The sequence below is a fragment of the Prionailurus bengalensis genome, chromosome B2 (assembly GCF_016509475.1).
Source record: "Prionailurus bengalensis isolate Pbe53 chromosome B2, Fcat_Pben_1.1_paternal_pri, whole genome shotgun sequence".
In the NCBI taxonomy this organism is placed as follows: Eukaryota; Metazoa; Chordata; class Mammalia; order Carnivora; family Felidae; genus Prionailurus; species Prionailurus bengalensis.
The window spans coordinates 15,684,785-15,708,304 of NC_057349.1; the positions used below are offsets into that span (position 1 = coordinate 15,684,785).

The 23,520-nt window shown below is 48.8% G+C and overlaps 1 protein-coding gene across 7 annotated transcripts in view; it reads right to left on the minus strand.

The window, feature by feature from the left end:
- PHACTR1 (phosphatase and actin regulator 1) overlaps positions 1-23,520 on the minus strand; it is a 561,485-nt gene that overhangs the window by 33,993 nt on the left and 503,972 nt on the right. For all 7 annotated transcript variants that reach the window (XM_043590814.1, XM_043590813.1, XM_043590817.1 and 4 more), the window contains 2 exons: positions 16,584-16,831; positions 13,310-13,466 (listed from right to left, as the gene is read on the minus strand). In XM_043590814.1, coding sequence (XP_043446749.1) covers positions 13,310-13,466; positions 16,584-16,831 — 405 coding nt within the window. The remainder of the gene's footprint in view (positions 1-13,309; positions 13,467-16,583; positions 16,832-23,520) is intronic.

Sequence of the window (23,520 nt, forward strand, 5' to 3'; positions counted from 1 at the left end):
TAGAAGTGCATTCACTTATATTTCAAAGGAATTGCCTTCAGAATCAGAGGGAAAAGCGACTCTCCAGGGTTTGTATCTTTGGATGGTTTTTCCCGTTTATATTCTACTTAGTGAGAGCATCTATGCAGATTTCGAGGCTATTACAAAAATCTTTGCGTTGTAACCAAGAGTAAAATGAATGTAATGAAAATAAATAAAACGAAGTACTCTCATTAGCATTTTGCACGCGATCCGCGGTATTTTGCGACTAAGCGAAGATGTGCGGGCAGACGTGAAAAAGAACTGTACTGCACATTTCTCAAGTGTAATCCAACTCTGCAATTTAAGTATTCAGGACCGTGTGCAAGCTCTCCAAGGGAGCTGCAGAAAAATCACCCGTAACGCAACCCGAAGCCGATTTTGGCGGGCGAGGCAGAAGGCACCTTACGTACCCTGGAAATTATCCCGGAGACCGGAAGTGCCAACTTCACCATCAAAACAAGGAACAAAGAAATCGTCAGAATACACGATTAGAGCTTCACTCATCTGAATGACAGCGAGAGCAGGCAAACTCCAAACTAAGGCACCAGATAAAGGATCCTCCAAAGTCACCAGGCAAAGGATCCTCCAAAGTAGCTGCTCAGTCTTCAAAGTTGTTGAGACTTTCCGAGCTATGATTCAACTTTATAGTTGAATCCCCATCTGCTAAGATGGGGAATCATCTCTTGCTTGGGCCTTTGACTGAAATGTTCTATGAGCTAATAAGCACGATCCAGGGGGGCACGGTGCCCATGGAAGAACCCACCTCTGTGAGAATTCAAGAATCCCTTTCTTCACGGGCCTTTTGATGACTGAAAATGCTCCTCAAAGATTTGATTCAAAACCTCTGTTTTAAGTAATCTGTTTTTCTTTCAGACATGAATTGAGAAAAATAACTAAGAATATGGCTTGTGAAGCTCTTAATCAAATAACTGGCCTGTTTCTTCCAGAGAGACGTGAATATATTTCTCCCTTTTTTTTTTAATGAAATTTATTGACAAATTGGTTTCCATACAACACCCAGTGCTCATCCCGAAAGGTGCCCTCCTCAATACCCATCACCCACCCTCTCCTCCCTCCCACCCCCCATCAACCCTCAGTTTGTTCTCAGTTTTTAAGTCTCTTATGCTTTGGCTCTCTCCCATTCTAACCTCTTTTTTTTTTTTTCCTTCCCCTCCCCCATGGGTTCCTGTTAAGTTTCTCAGGATCCACATAAGAGTGTATTTCTCCCTTTTTTGAGGGATATTAATTTTCTAGGTTAAAAAAATTTTTTTTTGAAATGTTTATTTATTTTTGAGAGAGAGAGAAAAAGAAAGAGAGACAGAGTGTGAGCAGGGGAGGGGTAGAGAGAGAGGGAGACACAGAATCTGAAGCAGGCTCCAGGCTCCGAGCTGTCAGCACAGAGCCCGACGTGGGGCTCGAACCCACGGACCGCGAGATCATGACCTGAGCCGAAGTCAGACGCTTAACCGACTGAGCCACCCAGGTGCCCCAATTTTGTAAGTTTTTATTTACAAAGTTAACACACAGTGTGATAGTAGTTTCAGGTATAGTAATTCTTCTCGAGATACAGGCACAAAGCCCATCGCGGAAGAAAAAAAAAAAAAAGAAAATCCGAATAAGCCATTCTGAAAGCCCCAGACCACATTTTGAGGTAGAATTCCAAGCAACAAAATTATCTTTCAACCAAAGATCGAAAGATACTTTGAATGCTTCTCAAGATAACTGAACGCAGTGTATTTATTGCCTCCTGGCAAGCTCACAAATGGCTCCGAGAGTCCTTTCCTGGATCACAGTGGGATAGAAATGACACGTCCTTATCTGTTTTAGTTTATAAGGGGACCAAAAGATTGCGGCGAGAAAAAGACCGTATCGCAGGAAAAGTGCTAAGACAACTCGAGTTGAAGATGTTCCCATTAATGTGCTGGTTTCAGAGAAAATGACTCTGAATCAAAGGTTTGGATTATTCAATATTTAAATGATCCCGCCCCCCGCCCCCCGACCCCCATCATTCGTTTGGGAATAAAGGAAAAACATGGGAAGATAAATAGTCTAAGAGATTCATGCCAATAAAACCACGCGCTCCAGAAGAATCCACACGTTCCCCACAGAACTTGCCACTTTGATCTTTTCCCAGAGTAAACCCGAAAAACGAGTATGCCTTGACTAGCTCGTCTTAATCCTTTGAGAGGGCTGGTTATCCAGCTACGTTTTTTAATGACGCTCAGCCCAGTGTTGTGCACACAGTGGGTGCTTAACTAATAATTTACTATAGAATTAATTTGTTGAAGCCGAGGGTCCGTGGTCTCCCTTAGTAACTTGTGGCCCTGGAAAGTTCACCTTACACCCATCCATTTGTACTTAAGCTAGTTTTTGCTTTGTTTTTCTTCTTTAGATGGAGGCTAAAGTGTTTATTTGGGGGGGGTCTCTTTTTTCTCTAAGTGAGATGATTTTCAATGCTATGAGTTGCTTTACTCAACTGGACCTCAGGAGCAATTCATCCACTGACGGCTTTCGCGAGCACGCAGAGACGCTGGCCCCAACACACACTCTCCAAGACTCTTCTCGTGGTCTGCTCCCCTCGGAGAAACTGTGCTCTCTGCCTTCTAACCGCCAACTGGCTGCCTTCTATACTTCAGCCAACAGTGGAAAGGCAGGCCTTTATTTATGTTTCATTTGGGACAGATGGAAACTGGGTATACTTAAAATGTGAAATGATTTTCTCAAATGAACACATCCATCGCCTCGTGTCATAAGGTACCTTTTTTTTTTCTTTTTTTGATGTGTGGTGAGGACACATCAGATCTACTCTCTTGGGAAATTACAGTATACGATGTGTTACCTACCATTTGTTTTAAATGTTTGTTTGAGAGAGAGCACGCATGCACCCACACATGAGCGAGGGGGGTGGTGCAGAGAGAGGTAGAGAGAATCCCAAGCAGGTTCCGCGATGTCAGCACATAGCTGAATGTGGGGCTCGATCCCACGAACCGTGAGAACATGACCTGAGCCCAAATCAAGAGTTGGAGGCTCAACTGATTGAGCCACCCAGGCGCCCCCACAATGTGTTACTATCAACTCTCATTGCCATGCTGTTCATTACCTGTTCCAGGACTTATTCATCTTAGAACTGAAAGTCTGTGCGGCTTGATCACAGACTTACCTTTGCCCCCCCCCCCCAACTCCCCAGCCTCTGGTAATGACCATTCTACTCTCTGTCAAGTCTGTGTTTGATCTTTTTGGGTTTTTAAGACTCTCCATACAAGTGAGTTTGTGCAGTATTTGTCTTTCCATGTCTGGCTTATTTCACTTAATATAACGTCTTCTGGGTTCATCCATGCTTGTTGCAAATGGCAGAATTTCCTTCTTGTTTTAAACACCGTGTAATATTCCCACTGTGTGAACACACCCCAGTTTCTGAAAAGTCTTTTAATCGAGTCTGTTTTAGATACGATGGCCCCTTTTATATGACTGGCACCATGACCGGAACCCTTAAGGAAAGAAGGACTATGACAAACGCTGGCTGGCTACAGTTGTAGTTAAGGTACTTTGTGCTCATCAAATACTACAAATGCTCCTTCACCTTCTCCAGCCTCTCCTGCAGTTGGGTTGGAGTCATAAGCCTCGTTCTCATTGGTGGGTTTTAAGCAGAAGCGATGTGGATTATCTCCTCTACTCCCTCTTCCCTGGCTATGGAGATGCTGGAGTCATGTGTTCTAGAAGCGTGTGATGGCTATATGATGGAGAGGCCATCTGATCCACATAAGGCTTTACTCCAGTGAAAAGCAAACCTTTACTGCCTTAGGCCACTGGGATTTAGGATTTGCCTGTTAGGGCAAATAGCATGACTTATTCTGAGTAGTGAGAGGCTGGCATAATATTAACACTCAAATTCACAGACAGAGGGAAGGAACCAGTGTTCGTTATCTGGGACAATTGAAAGAATTACTCATTTAGAGCTCTTGATGACCTTGGGTGGAAGGTCCATTTTACAGAGGTAGACACTGAGGCTGGACGGGAACCCAGCCAGTAAACGGAGGGTGGCACTTTCAATCTAAGGTCTAGCTTCCTAGGCCTGGATTGTTCTTTCTCCTCAGACCACTGCTTCCCAAACATCAGTGTGTGTCAGAATCATGCTTGTTACAATGCAGATGTCTAGGTCCCATCCTCAGAATTTCTCATTCAGAGTCTGGGTGGGGCCTGAAAGTATGCATTTCGGCAAGTTCTCAGGATACGCTAATGCCACTGACCACACTGTGGGAACCAGCGCGTGGATCTCCTCACTCCCCACATTCTATCAGGCAGGAGTCTCTCTAGACTCAAACCTCAGCTCTTCCTACCCTCTGTGTTCCTGAAATGCAATAAAAAGCCCAGTGAAGTCCAAGATGGAAGGAAATCTCCTATCCCTTCCTCCTTCCATAGCTTCTCTCTCCCTTGAGGACATCTGCACACATAAGACGGAGCCCCTGTTCCAGAATTCCACCACCATCCCACACAACTCCCGCCCAACCCCGGGTACCTGGGATGGAAATTCTGTCCAACACAAAAACTAAACCAGACTAAACATTTTTCTTAGCATGTCTGCCTCAAATAGGAAAGTCTGGGGTTTGAAAGACGTCTTTCTCTCTGCTGCCTATCACCTCTACGGTCCTCAGCTCGGTTTCCTCACCTACACGAAGCGATCCCAACAATGGCCATCTTGCAGGGTTGAGATGAAAATTGTCAGCTCAAATGCCAGTGGGAAAGCTTGTTATCAACAGAGAGGCCTCTGGAGTCTTGTGTAATGCTATGTCCGGGGCCATCACCCTGAGTGGTTGCCTCTGAATGCAGACAGGCTGATTCCTCTGTTACCCAGCCAAATATTCCAAGAGACAGAAAGGGCCTTTCTGCCGTCCGCTAAATTAACGACAAACAAGCATGATCGTTGCAGAGTACCCCAATAACGACCCGGACACAAATCACCGGAGAACTAAAAGGGCCATTAACAACTTAAAATGTGGCCATACAGCAGCCTGGAAGATGCCCCCATTCTCTGCTTCGTCTGTAGCACAACACAGAGTTGCACCCTCCCCGCCGCAGCGCCCCAGATTTGACATGCTGCTGGCATGAAGAATCAGCTGTTCAGAAAAGCTATGAAGCAGGAAACAAAATGAGACTCCCTGTCCACCCCCCCACCCCCAGTGATGGCCACTTTTTTTTTTTTTAACCTTGGCAAGTTTTAAACATAGACGGATTCTGTTTTTGCTGAGTAGAAAGCAGCCCTTTTGCCCGCCACCCCTTCCCGTACGATGGAAAAACAGACAGCCGGGGCGGCTGCGAGTCACAAGCACAGAGCCCTGGAAGTGCCTGACAAGATGTGGCTTTGTTCCTTGACATCCCCCATAAGGCTTGCAAAGTGCAATCCTGCCCTTCCCCCCCCACCCTGGACACACACACACACACACACACGCATGCTGTCAGGGCTCAGAAAGTCTGTCTTCACTGCATTTCTTAACAGCTGGCGGGGGGAGGGGGGCGGCAAGAGGCTCTTGGGTCTTCACGAGGCTCTGCTGGCCATGGCCGTGGGTCCCGTGATGGGCATGGCTCATGCCTCAAGGCCACAGCCTCCACACCTGTGCTCTGCAAGTTTTCTTCCACCTCCTCCCAAGGTGCCTCATGCAGATCTCAGCTCAGCGCCTTTCACGAGATGCCAGCGCTTCCAAAGGCTTTTTAAAGAGGATTTTCTGCTTTGTGCGGCCACGTGATGGGAGAGGCATCAAGCATGGGAGCCACTGGACGGGTCCACGTGTGTGCCATGCAGATGCCGAAGAACCACGTGCACTCACGCAGCGTCAGCGAGGTGACTCGGACCTCGCTGCACTTTGGTTCAGGGGGTGGTCTCGGAATCCGCAGAGAAAGCCCACCGGTCGGAGCCATAGCCAGCTGGGCTTTGTGGACGGGAAGCAGAGCGGATGCCATGACCCGCTTTCCCTTCTTCCCTGGGTCCCCCCCTGGGCTGGGCTCCGTGCCACGGCCACGGTCAAGATGCCAGGGATGACCATGATGGAGCCGCCTGGCCTGCAAGGCGGGGTCTACAAGGCACCCCTCCCAAAGTGCACCTGGGTCTACTTTCCTCCTTCCTCATTGGAGTGGGGGCTCGCGGTGACTCGTGTCCGGGCGCACTCAGCCAAAGTTGAACTGAACTCATAGAGCCTTCAAGTCTTATCCCTATTTTTAGGACGTGCTTATGCGGCCTAAATTACCTTAGCCTGGGGAGGGGCGCCTGGGTGGCTCAGTCGGTTGAGCGTCCGACTTGGGCTCAGGTCATGATCTCGCAGTTTGTGAGTTCGAGCCCCGCGTCGGGCTCTGTGCCGACAGCTCGGAGCCTGGAGCCTGCTTCGGACTCTGTGTCTCCCTCTCTCTCTCTCTGCCCCTCCCCTGCTCATGGCTCTGTCTCTCTCTGTCTCAAAAATAAAATAAACAATAAAAAAAATTAAACAAAGAAATTACCTAGCCTGGGGAGATGCCAGCTCACGCTTTGCATCGGTCCTTAGATTTGGGGGGTGTGGGGGATGCTGTTTGCCACCTCAGAATGAGAGTCTGGTGTGGCTGACTGATGGCGGCATTTTCCCAAACCACAAGCGGTGAGCAAGCTACAGTTTCAAGTCAGAATGACTGTCTTTTATTGCCTGTGCCGCGAGCATAAGAAATGGATTTCAATTTTCTCCCTGAACGCTGCACTCTGATTTAACGCAGGACCTAATCCTCTGCACGTATCACTTTGTGTTCTGCTCGTGGTGACTCTAGTTGTGAGCCACCTGGCAGCGGAACACACGGATTTAGCACACTCTTTCTCTCCACCACGTTATTACATTCTAAATACGAGGCAACAACACAGTAAGTTCCAGGGGGATTTTCCCACCGGCCCCATCTCGTTCACCACCCTCCGCCAGAATAACGATAGCGACTCGCTAAGTGACGGGGACCGTACCCAGCGAGGAGGAGAGGAGAATTTTCGTACTTTTCAAAGGAGGGTTCTACCTCTGAGCCGGACCTGGAGCTTAGTGCTGGTTTTCATACCTTAGGTGTACGTTCGAACGATCAACGAGCAGCAGGTGCTTCTGAAATCCTTCTGACTCCCAGACTCATGGGCATTGAGGAAAAAAAAATCCAAATTAACGTATTCTTCAGGAGTCATCTGACTAAACTCCCGAGACAGAGAACGCTGGATCACAAGCTTTCTCTAGGAACGTGGTGGACTGCTTTAAGGATCCATCCACAAAAATACCTACATGCAAATGAATTTGGACCCTACAAGATGTTAATTCCCAATTGCTGCCAATACACACATACAACGCTCTCACATTTACGCACGTGACGCACAGAATATTCCCATCTCAAAAATCTCAGCAAAATGCGTAGCGCACTTCCCCACAGAAGGTAGGATTGTGTCACACGGACGAAAGAGTACGTCTTCCAGGTCAGAGGTCAACACCAGGGACCCAGGCAGAGATGCGCTCCCCGGGGTTGGATTTGGTCCATAAATGTATTCTCCTTGCTCTGTGCCAAGTTTTAAAAATTTGGAACTGTCATTTAAACAAATCCGGATTTTGTTTTCAGAGGATACGACAAACTAGTCCTTCATTTCTGCAAAACAACAGGGGCTAAAGGTGAATGGTGCCAGTGCCTTTATTTATTAAAAAATTTTTTTTAATGTTTATTTATGTTTGAAAGACAGCGAGTGAGTGAGTGCAAGCTAGTAGGGGAGGGGCAGAGAAAGGAGGAGACGCAGAATCCGAAGCAGGTTCCAGGCTCCGAGCTGTCAGCGCAGAGCCTGACGTGGGGCTTGAACTCACGAACCGCGAGATCGTGACCTGAGCCGAAGTCAGATGCGTAACTGACCGAACCACCCAGGTGTCCCGTGCCAGTGCCTCTGTGCCCAACACTCTCTGTTAACAATCTCAGAGCTGCCTGCTTCACTTATGTTCACTCTCTGGCTGCCCCCACGTGCATTTGCGGTTGGGGCCCCTTTCCTAGCTAGACCCACTTTATACCTCCCCAAATGTTATGGGTTGAATCATGTCTCCCCCAAATCTGTAGGTTGGAGTCATAACCCAGTACCGCAGAATAAGACCTTATTTAGGGACAGGCTCTTCACAGGGATAACCAAGTTAAAACAAGGCCATTATGGTTGGGCCCCAACCAATATGACTGGTCTCCTTCTAAAAAGGGGAAATTTTGACACAGAGCTGTACTCCCAGGGAGATGAGATAAACACACAGGTCAATCAGGGTGAGGCATCTACAGCAAAGAATACTTTGAGAAGCTTAAGTGTCTTCCTTTGATCCTCAGGTGGAATCATAGGGGAACGGCCTGAATCTCCGGACACGTCTGGTCCAGAAAAAGGACATCCCGAAGAGAAACATCCTTCCCCAAACCAAGCGTGGCTTTCAAGAGCTTCCCCACGGAGATGTTTCCAAAGACAAGTGGGGGCTGGGCGCGCACCCGCTCAGGCCGGTGCTGAGAGATTCTGGTCAACCGTGGCTGCAAAAAAGGTGAAGGCACTTCACCCGAGCGGGAGGCTGATATTTCAAGGGAGGAGAGGCATTTTCGGGGGCAAGTGTGTGAGGGAAGCAGACCGCCTCAATCCCCACTTACTCCCGAGCGTGCATTAGATTACGCGCTCCTACATCCACTGCCCAGGCGCCTTCCTTTTGATTTTTCTTCCCAGGCTTCTCTCCTCCCTCTGTCTCATCTAAACGTTCCAGAGAGCACTCGAGTGGACGGCGGAGAGGGTCTCGGTGGGAGAGGACCGAGCCGGCTAGGTCTGGAGAGCTGGCAGCTCCCTGAGAGAAGGTCTAAGTCCACTGGCTGCTGAGTGATCATGAACGAGCCACGTTCCAGAGTCTTAGTTCCTTCCTTTTAAAACAAGCAGTCCTGGTGACTTACAGAACAATTTGCTTTCTAAAGGATAGTTCAGAGACAACAGCATGATGTTTTTAGGTGTCAGGCTTCTGTGCAGTCTCTGAAAGCCCCCTTCCCAGGGGCTCTGTGCCCTGCAGGGGAGTCTCACTCCCTGGCCCGGTCGACACCCCTGGCTGGAGAGCGGAGAAGGAACAGAAGTCATATCCCTGGCTGATCAGGAGGCCACTTGAGCTACGGACACTGAGAGCCATGGCTCCCTCATTTCTTCTGTGATTTTTGGGGGTGGGTGGGTGGTAAATCGGTGGCAAATAAAATGGAATCCTGTGGACTGAATATTTCTCTCGGGAGAATAACCAGCTTGGTATAGGAAAAGAACTAGGAGTGAATCCGACAGCTAAGAGCACACACTTGGGCTGAGCACCTCCTACGGTCCAGCCCGGAGGGCTCTAGAAAAGAGGCCTAGATGGAGAGCAGTGTGGTCTTGCATTTGGGCAGGGCTCCGGTGGGCTGAGGGACTACCCTGAGGTTCTACGTTTCCATGGACCAGAGGTAACGGGAGATGAAAAGTCTTCCTCACATAGCCCTGAGAAGGGCCCTTTGACCTGGGGACTCTATGCTTTTTGAAAACTCCATCAATAGGGGCACGTGGGTGGCTCTATCAGTTGGTTAAGCATCCGACTTTTGATTTCAACTCATGTCACGATCTCACAGTTTTGTGAGTTTGAGCTCCAATTCGGGCTCTGCACAGAGCCTGCTTAGGATTCCCTCTCTGTCTCTGTCTCTCTCTCTCTCTGCCCCTTTCCTGCTCATATTTTCCATCTCTCTCAAAATAAATAAGCATAAAAAACTATAAAAAAACTCCATCAATAAAATCTAGGCATGCACCCCCACATATGCCATTTCTTTTAGCCACACACAAGTGCACTCATATACCACACACACACACACACACACACACACACACACACACACACAGGCAAGAATGATACACAGTACATTTAAATAGAAGTCCTGCTACTTGTGTCCCCCCGACACCCAAGTAGATGGGCTTGCTCATCCCTTGGTTCTCTGCACCCATCCTGAGTCTGTATACAGAAGGCGCAGAGCAAATGTGCACCCAGCGGACCATGTTCATGTCTCAAGGGCAGCCCACATTTCTCAAATGGCAACCGACTGTCAAGACACCCAGATGGCTCCCTGATTGGGGTTCTGGAGAGTGTGCCCAATGGCATCCATGAGAACATATTTTTGAAAGGACAATGTTTTTGCATTCTCTGCCTTATGCTTGACATCGTTTTACGTGGTGTTTCTGCTTCCCACCCCCAAGCTGGGAGCATTCTTGGAATGCTGCTTTGTTTGTTTGTTTGTTTTATGCTATTAACACTGCCAGGCTAACATTAGGTTTTGTATCTTGCTTGTCACTCCGTAAGCACAACAGACTTGGCCTCGTGTTTTTCAAAGCAGGTAAGATTTCTAGCCCTTCTGTGCCACCTCCAGCAGCCAAAGAATGCCACAGCCCCGCAGCAAACTCAATGCAGATTCCTAACATTCTTTTAGCGACTTTTTCGATAATTAAGCTCACAAATGGCGGAAAGTGATCAGATGACCTAATCTGATCCCCTCGGGTTAGGGAGTGAGGGCCCAGGGAAGGCAGGTGCCTGCTCAGGAAACTGCAGAAACCAGAGCTAGAACCCAAGGTTCCTGTCCTACAACTAGTTCTCTCCACCACTGTCACCTTCTGGTTCTCAGAAAGTCCCTTCCATTCGGCCCTGGCTCCGGGACAAATGAGTGGCTGTGAGCACAGAGCTGGGTGCTCATTCTAAAGGGAACGGTCTCGAAAACTCCTTGGGTGTGAATCAGTGGCCGCACTATGTTGAAGGTGGGCTTGAGATGCAGACTGGCCTGGCCGCTGGAGACCGTAGTACTCTGTCAGCCCGCTAAATACTTCTGACAATCCTCTCTCTTTAAGAGCCACTTTCTACATCTAGAGATGCCCGGGGTCTTACCGCAAGGAAATAAACTCCCTAGCTGGAAGAGGGAGCCAAGACGGGGTGAACTCGGAGCAAGGATGCCGGCCAGCTCAACACCTCAAATATGCCCAATGCTGCCCTCCCTACCCCCCTCTCTCTCCCCCGGGCCACCATCAGGGTGAAAGAGGCTGGCGAATGGTAACCTTCAGTGGATTTTAGGAATTCCAGGCAGTAGCTAAGTGTTGTTAGAAGAGGAAGGGTTGGGAAGGGTTGATGTTCAAGGATAACTTGAACTTGATGTTCAAGGGTTGATGTTCAAGGAGGACTTTTTCCGGCACGTGCATGGTCGGGGTCTCTTCCCATCTGCCGGCCGGTCATGGCGGCCAGATGGGAACTTGGGTTCAGGCAGGAGAAGCTGGGGGCTGTCTCCCTTTTGGGGAGTATGTTCTGGGACAGCAATTTCCTGTTTCACTTCGTCGCTTACCTCCGGGTGGAACACCTCCACAATGGGTAAGCAGAGAAGCCAGCAGTACATCTGCTTTCTACACCGCGTCCCCCCCCCCCCCGCCCCGTCTCTCTTTCCCCAGTGAAGATGCCACCCTGGGCGGCCAGATGTCCTGGCTTCTCCCTGACATCATGTCCCCCAGAGAGCTCCCCCATTTGCCCCCTCACATGCCTGGGCTCTGCTTGTTCAGCAGCAAAGCAAGTGGGAGTGGGAAGTGAGGAGAACAAATACAAATATAGGGTGCTGACCCTCGGCATGAGGGAGCTGCCCTTCGAGAAGATGGGCTGGGCTCAAGAAATGGCTCTTTCTTTCTTCCCCGAGTCCCACCAAGGGCCGGCCCGATCTGTATTAGGTGCAAAACGGAACAAGCTGGCTCAGGAAGCAGCCCACACCTATAGCCACCCATCCCACCCCCAGAAAGAGAAGCTGGTTCTACCCTGGGAGTGGCGCGGTCTCCAGGAGGGATGATAACAGGGAGGAGGCTCTGAGCAGTCGCTGAAGGAGGACCATGAGGACAAGGGGTGAGCGCTGCGTGGACAGAAATGTCTGTTCCAGGAAAGGAACAACGTTTAATGAGCCAACGACAGGACAGGCTCTCCGGGGCGCTGGAAGGAGCCGTCACCACAGTTTGATCAGAGAGATGCGGATCACTAAACCCCGAACGGGTTACCGCATTCGATGAGCGTGTGCGAGAGGCAGGTGGTGACCGATCTGCATCCTAGGACTCTAAAGGCGGCAGAAGGGAGACCATATCGTCCATCAGCGTCCGACGAGTTACACAGCCCTGCACCAGGGAAACAGCACCCTCCAGACCGAAACCAAGTTGACCACGAGACAGGAGCTGCCCCGGAAGGAAAGAACTAAATCCGCTGGGAGGGGAGAATACCAGCACGCCGCTGGGTGACGGCTATGCCTCTGTTAGCTCTTCATACACCACTTTCCTCACTGGTCCTTGAGGAGACCACGAAAGCTACCTGCCGGACTTGATGGGAGGAGAAAACGAAACAACAACAGATGACTGAGTGTGTACTGTGGGCCAGGGATGGGCCTGAAGGCTTTCCTTATGCTTCTGAATTCTTGCAACTCCTATTTTACCATTGCAGAAACACAGGCGGAGAGGAAAAGTGACCCACTCAAGGCGGCTGTGCCAAGAGGCAGAGCACAGCCCAAACCCTGGGCACAGCGCCTCCTACAAGGGAAGGGGCTCCGTGTGCCAGCTCCTAGAACAGAGAGGCGGTGTCACGCACGTGGCCAAGAGGGGGCGCTCTGGAGCCATTCTGTGCAGCACCGCGCGGGTAACTACAGGTCTCCACCCCTGCTGTGCTCCTCTGTAAAACGGGCACACAGATGCCCATTTCGTAGCGAGGCTCAAGGACTAAGTGACTCAATACGCGCAAAATGTGTAGGAGAAATGCCAGGCACATAATACACGCTCTGCTAGCGTTAGCCGATACATCAACATGCCCTAGGCTATAAACACACGCACGGGTGTTTAACACACGATTGTAACATGCTTGCTACACCTATGTCTGCAATAGCTGCAAATACGAGCCACCGCTCAGGTTAGCAACGAGGCCCGATTAACCTGTGGTCCCCTCTAGTTGCACAGCGTAGCAGAAAATGTATTTATCTGACTGCTTTGGGCCTCGCCAAGCCACAACCCCTATGGATGCAGGCGGTCCCGTCTTATTGGATGGTGGTGCTTCTCCCTGAACCTTTATTCAAGTCAAATTCCTAAGATCTGGTTGAGTCTTGAAGGGGAAGGGACAATAAAAGCAACCCTGGGAAAGTGGAAAGCTTTCCGCGGACCTTTCCGGCCGGCAGCTGTCCAAGGGGCACCCGGGCCTGACCTGGGGATGGAAACTGGATTCCACTCAAGTCCGCGGAGCTGACGGCCGGCGGGCTGACCTACCTCGTGAGCTTGCTGCCGATCTGCTGCCTCAACTCCAGTCTCTCTTCATCCGTCTGCCTGGGGAGGATGTTCTTCTCTTCCAGCTCCCGCTTGGAGGGCCTGTTGCTGAGTTTGATGGCTAAGGAGTCCTTCCTGCACACCTTCATGGCCAGGGAGGCTGCAGGAGGGAGAAGCGAGTCATTAATGCTGATGCAAACCTGCCTGTCCTCCTGGCGAGGCTGGGCCTCAAGGTTAAAGGCAGGAAGGCCGACATAATGGGTTTAACACCCTGGCGTGGCTAAGGCCTCATTCAAAGCGCTCATTGATAGAATTCCCGAAAGCAGCAGGTTCCAGGTGCCTTGCAGGTGAGGGTCCCAGCTCCCCCAGGAACCCCCAGCGGGCAGGCAGCATCACAAAGGAGGGCTGGCGGGGCCTGGGGAGTGCAACAGAATGCAAGACACAGTGGTCAGAGGCCCTGAGGAGCTGTGGGAGCTTCGAAGAGGAGAAGGGGCCAACAGCAGAGGAGAAGAGGGGACAGAGGCCACTTGGGGCCAGCAGTGGCTGGCGGCCCTTTGCAGGGGGGAAGCCTCCGAGATGACAGAGAAGTCAGGTAATCGCAGGAGACAGCTGGAGGGGAGCCCGGGGTGTGTGAAGGAAAGTATAGTTGGGCAAAGTTGGCGGAGTTCGGGGCGAGAGTGGAGGCAAGATCATTCCAACAGGGAACATTCTGGGATTGAGCAGAGGAGGGGGCTTCCTTATGCCTGGAATGCATCTATGGTTCTCAACCAAGGGCGATTTTGCATCTCCCTACCCCCGCCAGGGACAGACTTGGCAAAGACTAGAGATATTTTCCAGTTGTCAAAACTGGGGTCTTGAGAGGGGGGTGGCGGGAGGGTGCTCCTGGCATCTAGCGGGCAGAGGCCCGGGGTGCTGCTGAATATGCTATGATGTACAGGGTAGCCCCCCCAGTGAAGAATGATCTGGCCCAATGTCAGTGGTGCCGAGGCTGAGAACCCGTGGTATAAATCGTTCAATTCTCCAGGCAGGAAACGGTGAGCAGAGGCTGGGAGCCACTCCCACTCAGGGATCCCCTGGGCTTTGGTGGCCCGTCTGTGGTTCTCTCTCTTCGATGTTATTTCCACCACCTCATTGCTTGCTCACCAGGCCTCTTCTCAGCTCTCCAGTTCAGCTAGCTGTCTGAAGCCTGGTGCGTGTAAAGCAACAGCGAGAGGCTGGGAAGTTCCATGTTTGGCGGGGGAGGGGTTCCTTTAGATTTTATTTAATAGTGCTGGCCTTTCTTCCTCCACTGGTCTTTTTTTTTTTTTTAACATTTATTCATTTTTAGGGGCATCTGGGTAGCTCAGTCGGTTGAGCGTCTGACTTTGGCTCATGATCTCATGTTCATGAGTTTGAGCCCCACGTTGGGCTCAGTACTGACAGCTCAGAGCCTGGAGCCCGCTTCAGTTTCTCTGTCTCTCTCTGATCCTCCCCTGCTCACACTCTGTCTCTCTCTCTCCCTCAAAATAAACATTCAAAAAAAAGAATTTTACCATTTATTCATTTTTGAGAGACAGAGAGAGACAAAGCATGAGTAGGGGAGGGGCAGAAAGAGAGAGGGAGACACAGAATCTGAAACAGGCTCCAGGCTCTGAGCTGTCAGCACCGAGCCCGACACGGGGCTTGAACCCACCAACAGCGAGATCATGACCTGAGCTGGAGTCAGATGCTCAAATAGCTGAGCCACCTAGGTGCCCTGGTATTGTATTTTTTATTTTACTTTATTTTATTTTATTTTATTTTATTTATTAATTTAATTTAATTTAATTTAATTTAATTTAATTTAATTTAATTTAATTTTTGTTTGTTTATTTTTGAGAGAGAGAGAGCATGAGCGGGGAAGGGGCAGAGAGAGAGAGGAGGACAGAGGAACCGAAGGGGGTTGTGCACGATCAGCACGGAGCCCATTGTGGGGCTCGAACTCAAAACAGTGAGATCATGACCTGAGCCAAAGACAACTGCTCAAGCGACTGAGCCCCATTGGACTTAGAATAAGGGCCTGGGAATGAGACCTAGAGGGCATCAAATCCTAGCACTGCCTCTTAGACAGATGTGAGGCTCTGGGCCAGGTCCTTTCCTCTCTTTATTCTTCCTTATCTGTGAAATGGGACCACAGTACCCATGCCACTGGGTGTTGTAAGATGCACATAAGAGAATAAGATTTTAGCATTGGCAGGCACACGGTATATATTCAGTAAAAGGTTGCTATTATGGAACTTCATTAAAAAGTTGACCAAATAGGGGTGCTGGGTGGCTGAGTTGGCTAAGCACCTGACTCTCTCTTTTTAAAAATTTTTTAATGTTTATTTATCTTTGAGACAGAGAGAAACAGAGCATGAGCAGGGGAGGGGCTGAGAGAGAAAGACACACAGAATCCAAAGCAGGCTCCAGGCTCCGAGCTGTCAGCAAAGAGCCCGACGTGGGGCTCGAACTCATGGACCGTGAGATCATGACCTGAGCTGAAGTCAGACGCTTAACCGACTGAGCTACCTGGGCACCCCAAGCACCTGACACTCGATATCGGCTCAGGTCATGATCTCACGGTTTGTTGAGATCCAGCCCCACATCGGGCTCTGAGCTCGCAGCACAGAGCCTGCTCGGGATTCTCTCTCGCTCTCCCTCTCTCTCTTCCCCTCCCCTGCTTGCTTTCTGTCTCAAAATAAACAAACATGAAAAACTTACAAAAAAAAAAAAAAAGCTGACCAAATAATCAGTGCGTGCTCACTTAACTACAATTTACTATTCACGGCCAGAATGACAGCTTTGGGGCTTTGCTTTTTTTTTTCCCCTTGCTTCTCTTGGGTCCTGGCGCAGGTGAAGGCCTTAAATGAGAAATTTCAATTCAGGCCTTCTGGAACACTGAGGTACATTTACAAATGAATTTGTTGCATACACAGTGGCTAGTATTTCTGAGTACTTTGTGGACTGGAACTGAGTTTCAGGGTCCCTCCCTCATTTTTTTTTTTTTTTTCCAGAAACGGGGTCGGATCCCAAGGGAAGCAGTCAGAAGAAGAAAAAGCCACCTAGGAGGTAAGAAAGGGGCAGCGTGATGGTGCAAGTTTTGCAGCGATGAGGGTCCCTGGGGGACATTTACCCTTTCATCTTCCTCACTAAGCTGCCCTATGACCCCGGGCCAGTGGACGCCCGGATTGGAACCCAGAGCGGAGGGCAGCTCCCCCCATGAGCCCCGCCTTCCCCCCCTCCCCGGGGAAGAGCTGAGGGGGGGGCGGGTACCCACTGGTATACAGAGAGCTGTCACCCTCCTCCTCCTCCTCCTCCTCTTCCTCTTCTCTTGTGTAGAGGCAGGAAGAGTCTTCGTAGTCGGATTCATGAGGCACGTTTTCTTTATTGTCATCACATTCAATCACGACGGTTGGCACTTGTCTTATTTCTGGAAGGCCCAGAGGTCCTGCTTTTGTGACGCCATCAGCGGAGTGCAAAGCAGAGCTGTGGTAAGAAGTGGAACAGGGGACCCGCTGCTCAGAGCTGTTCGAAGGCAAGAAGCAGAGAGACCATTAATTCTGGCTCACATGTCACAGAAATGCATCAGAACCTTTCTAAAACTCCGATGTCCCCGTCCTCAGGGACGAAGGGTCTGCCGGGCATGTCAAGTCCCATTTCTTATCTCCCAGCTAAACATTTCAGGGCAGAACTTCCTGACGGATGGGGATGAGGCTTTCACAGCGGTGTGGGTCGACCTAATGCCAGTCCACTGTACCCGTTAAAATGGTTAGGATGGTAACAATGTTTTTGTCTTGCGCATTTATCGCAATTTAGAAAAATAAAAACACGTTGTTTTTTTTTTGAAATAATTTGAATTCCAGAAATATTTACGGTGAAGACACACATCTCCAAGTGTCAGAGGAAGGTTCCTTTGCACACCCACATGTTTCACAGAAGGAGTAAAAGCACCGATTTGAGGGGAAAGCTAGGGATCCAGGGAAGAAAGAGAGAACGCAGGAGGTTCTGGCTTTCAAAGCTACACAGCAATGACTGGGAGGGGCTGAGTGTGGCAGAGACTGAAATAGTTTTTTTTTTTTTAATTTTTTCAATGTTTATTTATTTTGAGACAGAGGGAGAAGAGAGCGGGGAAGGGGCAGAGAGAGAGAGGGAGAGGGACAGGGAGATGCAGATTCCGACGCAGGCTCCAGGCTCTGAGCTGTCAGCACAGAGCCCGATGCGGGGCTCAAACCCATGAACCATGAGATCATGACCTGAGCTAAAGTCAGACACTCGACCAACTGAGCCACCCAGGTGCCCCAGGAGACTGAAATAATTTTGAATGTCATGGACGGAGACGTAGAGGAAGAGTAGAGGCGGGACCACGAGGCTGGAGATGCATGTGTGACCATCAGGGTCAACAGGTTCCTGGATGCCTTAGAGGGATTTCTCTCCCAAGGACAGTGTCAGACTCTCAGCAGCCACGGGTCATGTCAGTCTGGTTATTTCGTAGATCAGTTGTCCAGGGGACAATGATGACGTTGTTCTTGGCTTTACCTCTTAAATTGAACCCACTCAGATAAAATATATATTTTAATTAAAAATGGTTTGCTTCATTATGAAGACCATTTAAGTTCACTGTAGGCAAATTAGGAAGCGCATAGCAAAAATTAAAAAAAAAAATAGGGGCACCTGGGTGGCTCAGTCGGTTAAGCTTCCGACTTCAGCTCAGGTCATGCTCTCACGGCCTGTGAGTTTGAGCCCTGCGTCGGGCTCTGTGCTGATGGCTCGGAGCCTGGAGCCTGCTTCCGATTCTGTGTCTCCCCCCCCCCCCCCCGCCCCTCCACCCACTCACACTCTTTCTCTCTCTGTCCTTCAAAAATAAATAAATGCTAAAAAAATTTTAAAAGACAGAAGGCTCCAAATTGTCTCAAGAGGATGAAGAAAGGAGAAAGATCATGCAAAGGAAGGTTAAGAGATTCAGCCCAAGGGGCGCCTGGGTGGCTCAGTCGTTAAGCGTCTGACTTCGGCTAGGGTCGTGATCTCATGGTTCGTGAGTTCGAGCCCCGCGTCGGGCTCTGTGCTGACAGCTCAGAGCCTGGAGCCTGCTTCAGATTCTGTGTCTCCCTCTCTCTCTGACCCTCCCCTGTTCATGCTCTGTCTTTCCCTGTCTCAAAAATAAATAAAACGTCAAAAAAAAAAAAAAAGAGATTCAGCCTCACGGCTAGGCCGTGATAAACAAGAGGCCGTGGTTCCTCCTCCTTCACAACAGGTGCAGGGGAGACTGAGACCTCGAGGAGGACAGGACCGTAAGGAGGGCCCGCCGGCCACGGTGGCAGGTGCGAGGCATCAGGCCACCCACCTCGTGAAACAGGGACCGGTCATGGTGATCGGCGAGCACCTGTTGGGGGCCCTCGAGATACTTCTGAAGACCCCGCCTGGCCAATCACTTCATCTTGCTGAAGTATGCATCTAGCAGGTGATAGAATGTCTAGTTTACCACAAGGATATACAAAGGATAAAAAAGGTGCCTCCCGGGAAGCGAGGTGCATCCATCAGAAGGGTCTGATTCATAAATATCCACTGGCTGCCAGCGGTATGTGAGGAAAGGTGCTGGGTAGAAGGCAAATACCCAGATAATCCCACACAGCGGGTCACTGGGGAGCCAAAGGGCAGCAAGAAAAAACAAAGGAGAGGAGAGTTAGCTGAGGGGAGGCTGGAAAGTTTGTTATGGGACCTCAGTCTGAGGAGTCAAGATATACACATCCGAGTTCAAGTTTTGCCACTGACTGTCAAATCTTTACAATGGGCTAATTATTTAACCTCTCTGAGCCCCAGTCTCCTTGGGCAAAATTAGGGAAACCTATCGTAAGAGGAGGGTTCGTGCATGTGACGTGCCTGTAAGCGAGGCCCTCTCCTGGTATTTAGAGAAATGGCCTTCCAAGTGGATTCAAAGTACTCTCAGCTTCAGACTGTTCACACCGCTGTCAGGGCAACTTGCCAAAACCCCAGATCGCCTTGCTTCGCCCATTAGGATTCTGAATACCTGCCCCGTCCACAAAACCAATGCTCCAAGAGTGACACAAAGGGAAAATCCAGTTACCTTATGAGCTATACTAGTCAAGGCCAAGAACTAAATCAACGTCAACGGACCACCTGATTACATCTGGCCTCCACCCCTGGTGTTTGTGGGCAGGAAGGGGAACACCTAGCCGAACATCAGTCTTAGCAAAGGCTGGTTTTCTATAATAGAGTTGTCACTTAGCAGATCTGCTCCCAGGAAAAGTTCTCACTGTTAAAGAGAAGTGAAAACCATCAGCCTGGGAGCAATAGTTTAAACACAGCACGATGTGCAGGACCCTGCACAACTTGACCCATATTATTATTATTTTTCAAAATGTAATATATTGTTAAGTTGGCTAACATACAGTGTGTAAAGCGTGCTCTTGGTTTTGGGGGTAGATTCCCGTGATTCATCACTTACATACAACACCCAGTGCTCATCCCAACAAGTGCTCTCCTCAATGCCCATCACCGATTTCCTCCATCCACTGCCCCCGCATCAACCCTCAGTTTGTTCTCTGTATTTAAGAGTCTCTTAATGGTTTGCCTCTCTCCCTCTCTGTAACTATTTTTTCCCCCTTCCCTTCCCCCATGGTCTTCGGTTAAGTTTCTCAAGCTTCACATGAATGAAAACATACGATATCTGTCTTTCTCTGACTTATTTTACTCAGCATAAGACCCTCCAGTTCCATCCACGTTGCGGCACGTGGCACGATTTCGTTCTTTCTCATTGCCAAGTAGTAGTCCATTGTATATATAAACCACATCTTCTTTATCCATTCATCAGTTGATGGACATTTCGGCTCTTTCCATAATTTGGCTACTGTTGAAAGCGCTGCTATAAACATTGGGGTGCATGTGCCCCTATGCATCAGCACTCCTGTATCCTTTGGACCCATATTATTAAACCCACCCTCGTTCCGTTTCCTATCTCCATGTAACTTACCCCTCAGCCACATGCAACGACGTGTTACATGCTCTTGGCCTGGAATGTGCTCCCCTCCCACCTCCACGGGGTTAATTTTATGTAGCTTTTAATATCTGTGTCAGGCGATGCCTGAGGTGATGCCTATGTTCTCCAGGGACTCCACCACTGTGAAAACTGTGATCATCTGTTTGCTTGCTGCCTCCCCTCCCCAGCCAAGCTGTAGTCTCCTTGAAGGGCAGGCACTTTCATCAATGGCTTAACGACAAAAAGGGGGCATCCTCATCAAATATGTGGAAGAAGTGAGGAAGAGAAGGAAAGGAGGGAGTGGAGAAAGTGAACATTTACTGGTCGGGTTGTCCACTGTTCTAGAAACTTCCACATCTGGCATCTCATTTCATCTTTATAACAACTCGGCAGGAGAAGTGTCATTATCCTTGTTTTGGTAGGCAGGAAAGTGAGGCTCTGGGAGGGCAGTTAATAGGCCCGTGAGGACCCAGGTCGTACAGAAGGGGGTGGGAATTTGAACTCATCATGTTTTAGTACGCTGTACCTAAAAACTGAATTGGGATACTGGGAAGACTGTGAACTTACATTAAAGACAAACCCCACTAACTGTACATGTGCAAGGTGGAGGAAACGTGTACAAGATAGCATGACTTCTTTGTAAGTATTTTAAATCTTACTAACCAGAGAAAGTAATAGTGTTCTACCTTACCACAGTCAGGCCACCCTTGGGCACGGAGTTTAAAGGCTTCATCTTGGACGCTGCATTGTAAGCGGTCAGGTTGGGAAAGGGACTCATCTGTTGACTCATCTGAGGACCTCATCATGCTGACTGCCTTGGCCTCTTTTGCTCCAAAAGGCAGAGGTGAGTAGTTGCAATAGAGCCTCAAATATTTACTATCTGAACTATCAGAAAATGTGTTCTGAAATTTGTGTGGAACCACAAAAGGCCCCAAAGAGCCAAAGCAATCTTGAGAAAGCAGAACAAAGCTGGGGTGGGGGGGTGGATCATAATCCCAGATTTCAAGATATACTACAAAGCTGTATGGTACTGGCACAAAAACAGACATGCAGATCAACAGAAAAGAACAGAGAACCCAGAAATAAACCCACGCTTTAATGGTCGTTCGTCTACAACAAAGGAGGCAAGACTACACAATGGAGAAAAGACCATCTCTTCAATAAATGCTGCTGGGCAAACTCGAGAGCCAAATGCAAAAGAATGAAACTGAATCACTTTCTTACAATATACACAAAAATAAACTGAAAATGGATTAAGGACCTAAATGTAAGACCTGAAACCATAAAAATCCTAGAAGTGAGCATAGGTAGGGCTCTCTTTGGCCTTAGCAACAACTTTCTAGATTTGTCTCCTCAAGCAAAGGAAACAAAAACAAATTAAACCATTGGGAATACACCAAAAGAAAAAGTGTTTGCACAGCACAGGAAACCATCAATAAAACAAGGCGACCTACTGGATGGGAAAAGATATGTGCAAATGACATATCCAACAAGGGGTTAATAACCAAAATATATAAAGAACTTCTACAACTCAATATCAAACAAACAAACCAATTAAAATATGGGCAAAGGGTCTGAACAGTTTTCCAAAGAAGACATCCGATGGCCAACAGACACCTGAAAAGATGATCAACATCATTTATCATCAGAGAAATGTAAATTGGAACCACAATGAGGTATCACCTTACACATGTCAGAACGGTGTGGCAAAAAATACCAAGTGTTGGTGAGGATGTGGAGAAAAAGGAACCCTCATGCCTTGTTGGTGGGAATGCAAACTGGTGCAGCCACAGTGGAAAACAGCATGGTTCCTCAAAATTTTAAAAATAAAATTAAAAAATAAAACTACCCAGGGGTGCCTGGGTGGCTCAGTCGGCTGAGCGTCCAACTTCAGCTCAGATCATGAACTCACAGTTCGTGAGTCCGACCCTTGCGTCGGGCTCTGTGTTGACGGCTCGGAGCCTGGAGCCTGCTTCGGATTCTGTGTCTCCCTCTCTCTCTGCCCTTCCCCTGCTCACGCTCTGTCTCCCCCTCGCCCTCAAAAATAAATAAACATAAATTAAAAAAAAAACAAATAAAACTACCCTACTCCACTACTGGGTGTTTACACAAAGAAAGTGAAGACACGAACACATGTATGCCCGGTATGTTTATTGCAGCATTGTTTAAAATAGCCAAGACATGAAAGTAACCTAGGTGTCCTTCAATAGGTGAATGGATAAAAAGGATGTGGTATATACGTCTATATAGACAGACAGACATATATCTGTATCTCCACAATGGAATAATGCACCGCCATAAAAAAGAGTGAGATTTTTGCTGTTTGCAACAACATGGATAAACCTAGAGGGTATTATGCTAAGTGAAAGAAGTCAGGGAAAGACAAATACCATATGATTTCACTTATACGTGGAATCTAAAAACCAGAACGAATAAGCAGAAACAGACCCATGAATACAGAGGACACACTGGTGGCTGCCAGAGGGGAGATGGGGGGGGGGATGGGCAAATGGGTGAAGGGGAGTGGGAGGTACAGGCTTCCAGTTATGGAAATGAAGAGGTCACAGGGATGAAAGGACCGCATGAGGAATACGGTCAACGGAAAAACAACAAGCTTTTCTGATCGCTGGCTTAAACCAACGTTTCCTAACCTCGATCACACCTACACTCACTTCGTGTGTGTGTGTGTGTGTGTGTGTGTGTGTGTGTGTGCGCGCGCGCGCGCCCGCCATATTTGAAGTCCATTTATACTATTTTATTTTTTTTATTTTAGAGAGAGAGTGCGCATGAGTGGAAGAGGGGCAGAGAGAGAGAGAGAGAGAGAGAGAGAGAGAGATGCAGAATCGTAAGGAGGCTTCATGCTCAGTGTGGAGTCCGATGCAGGGTTTGATTCCAAGATCCTGGATTGTGACCTGAGCCGAAATCAAGAGTCTGATGCTCATCCGACTGAGCCACCCAGGTGCCCCTCTGTCTCTCCCCCAAATTGAAACATAAAGAACACAAACGCCATTTCAGCCTCATCTTAAGCAACAGCTTTGTAACCACGGGTTTTATGTGCTAATTATTATGCGTGTTTATAACTTAGGTTAAACTAAATACGCGACTGTTAAAAACTTTTAGAGAAAAGTTGTCCTACGCTCAACTGATGTGCTACCAAGAATGCATATCTCACATTTTGGCTAAATAATGGCCCAGACCAGATTCTCTCGGCATCGGCACG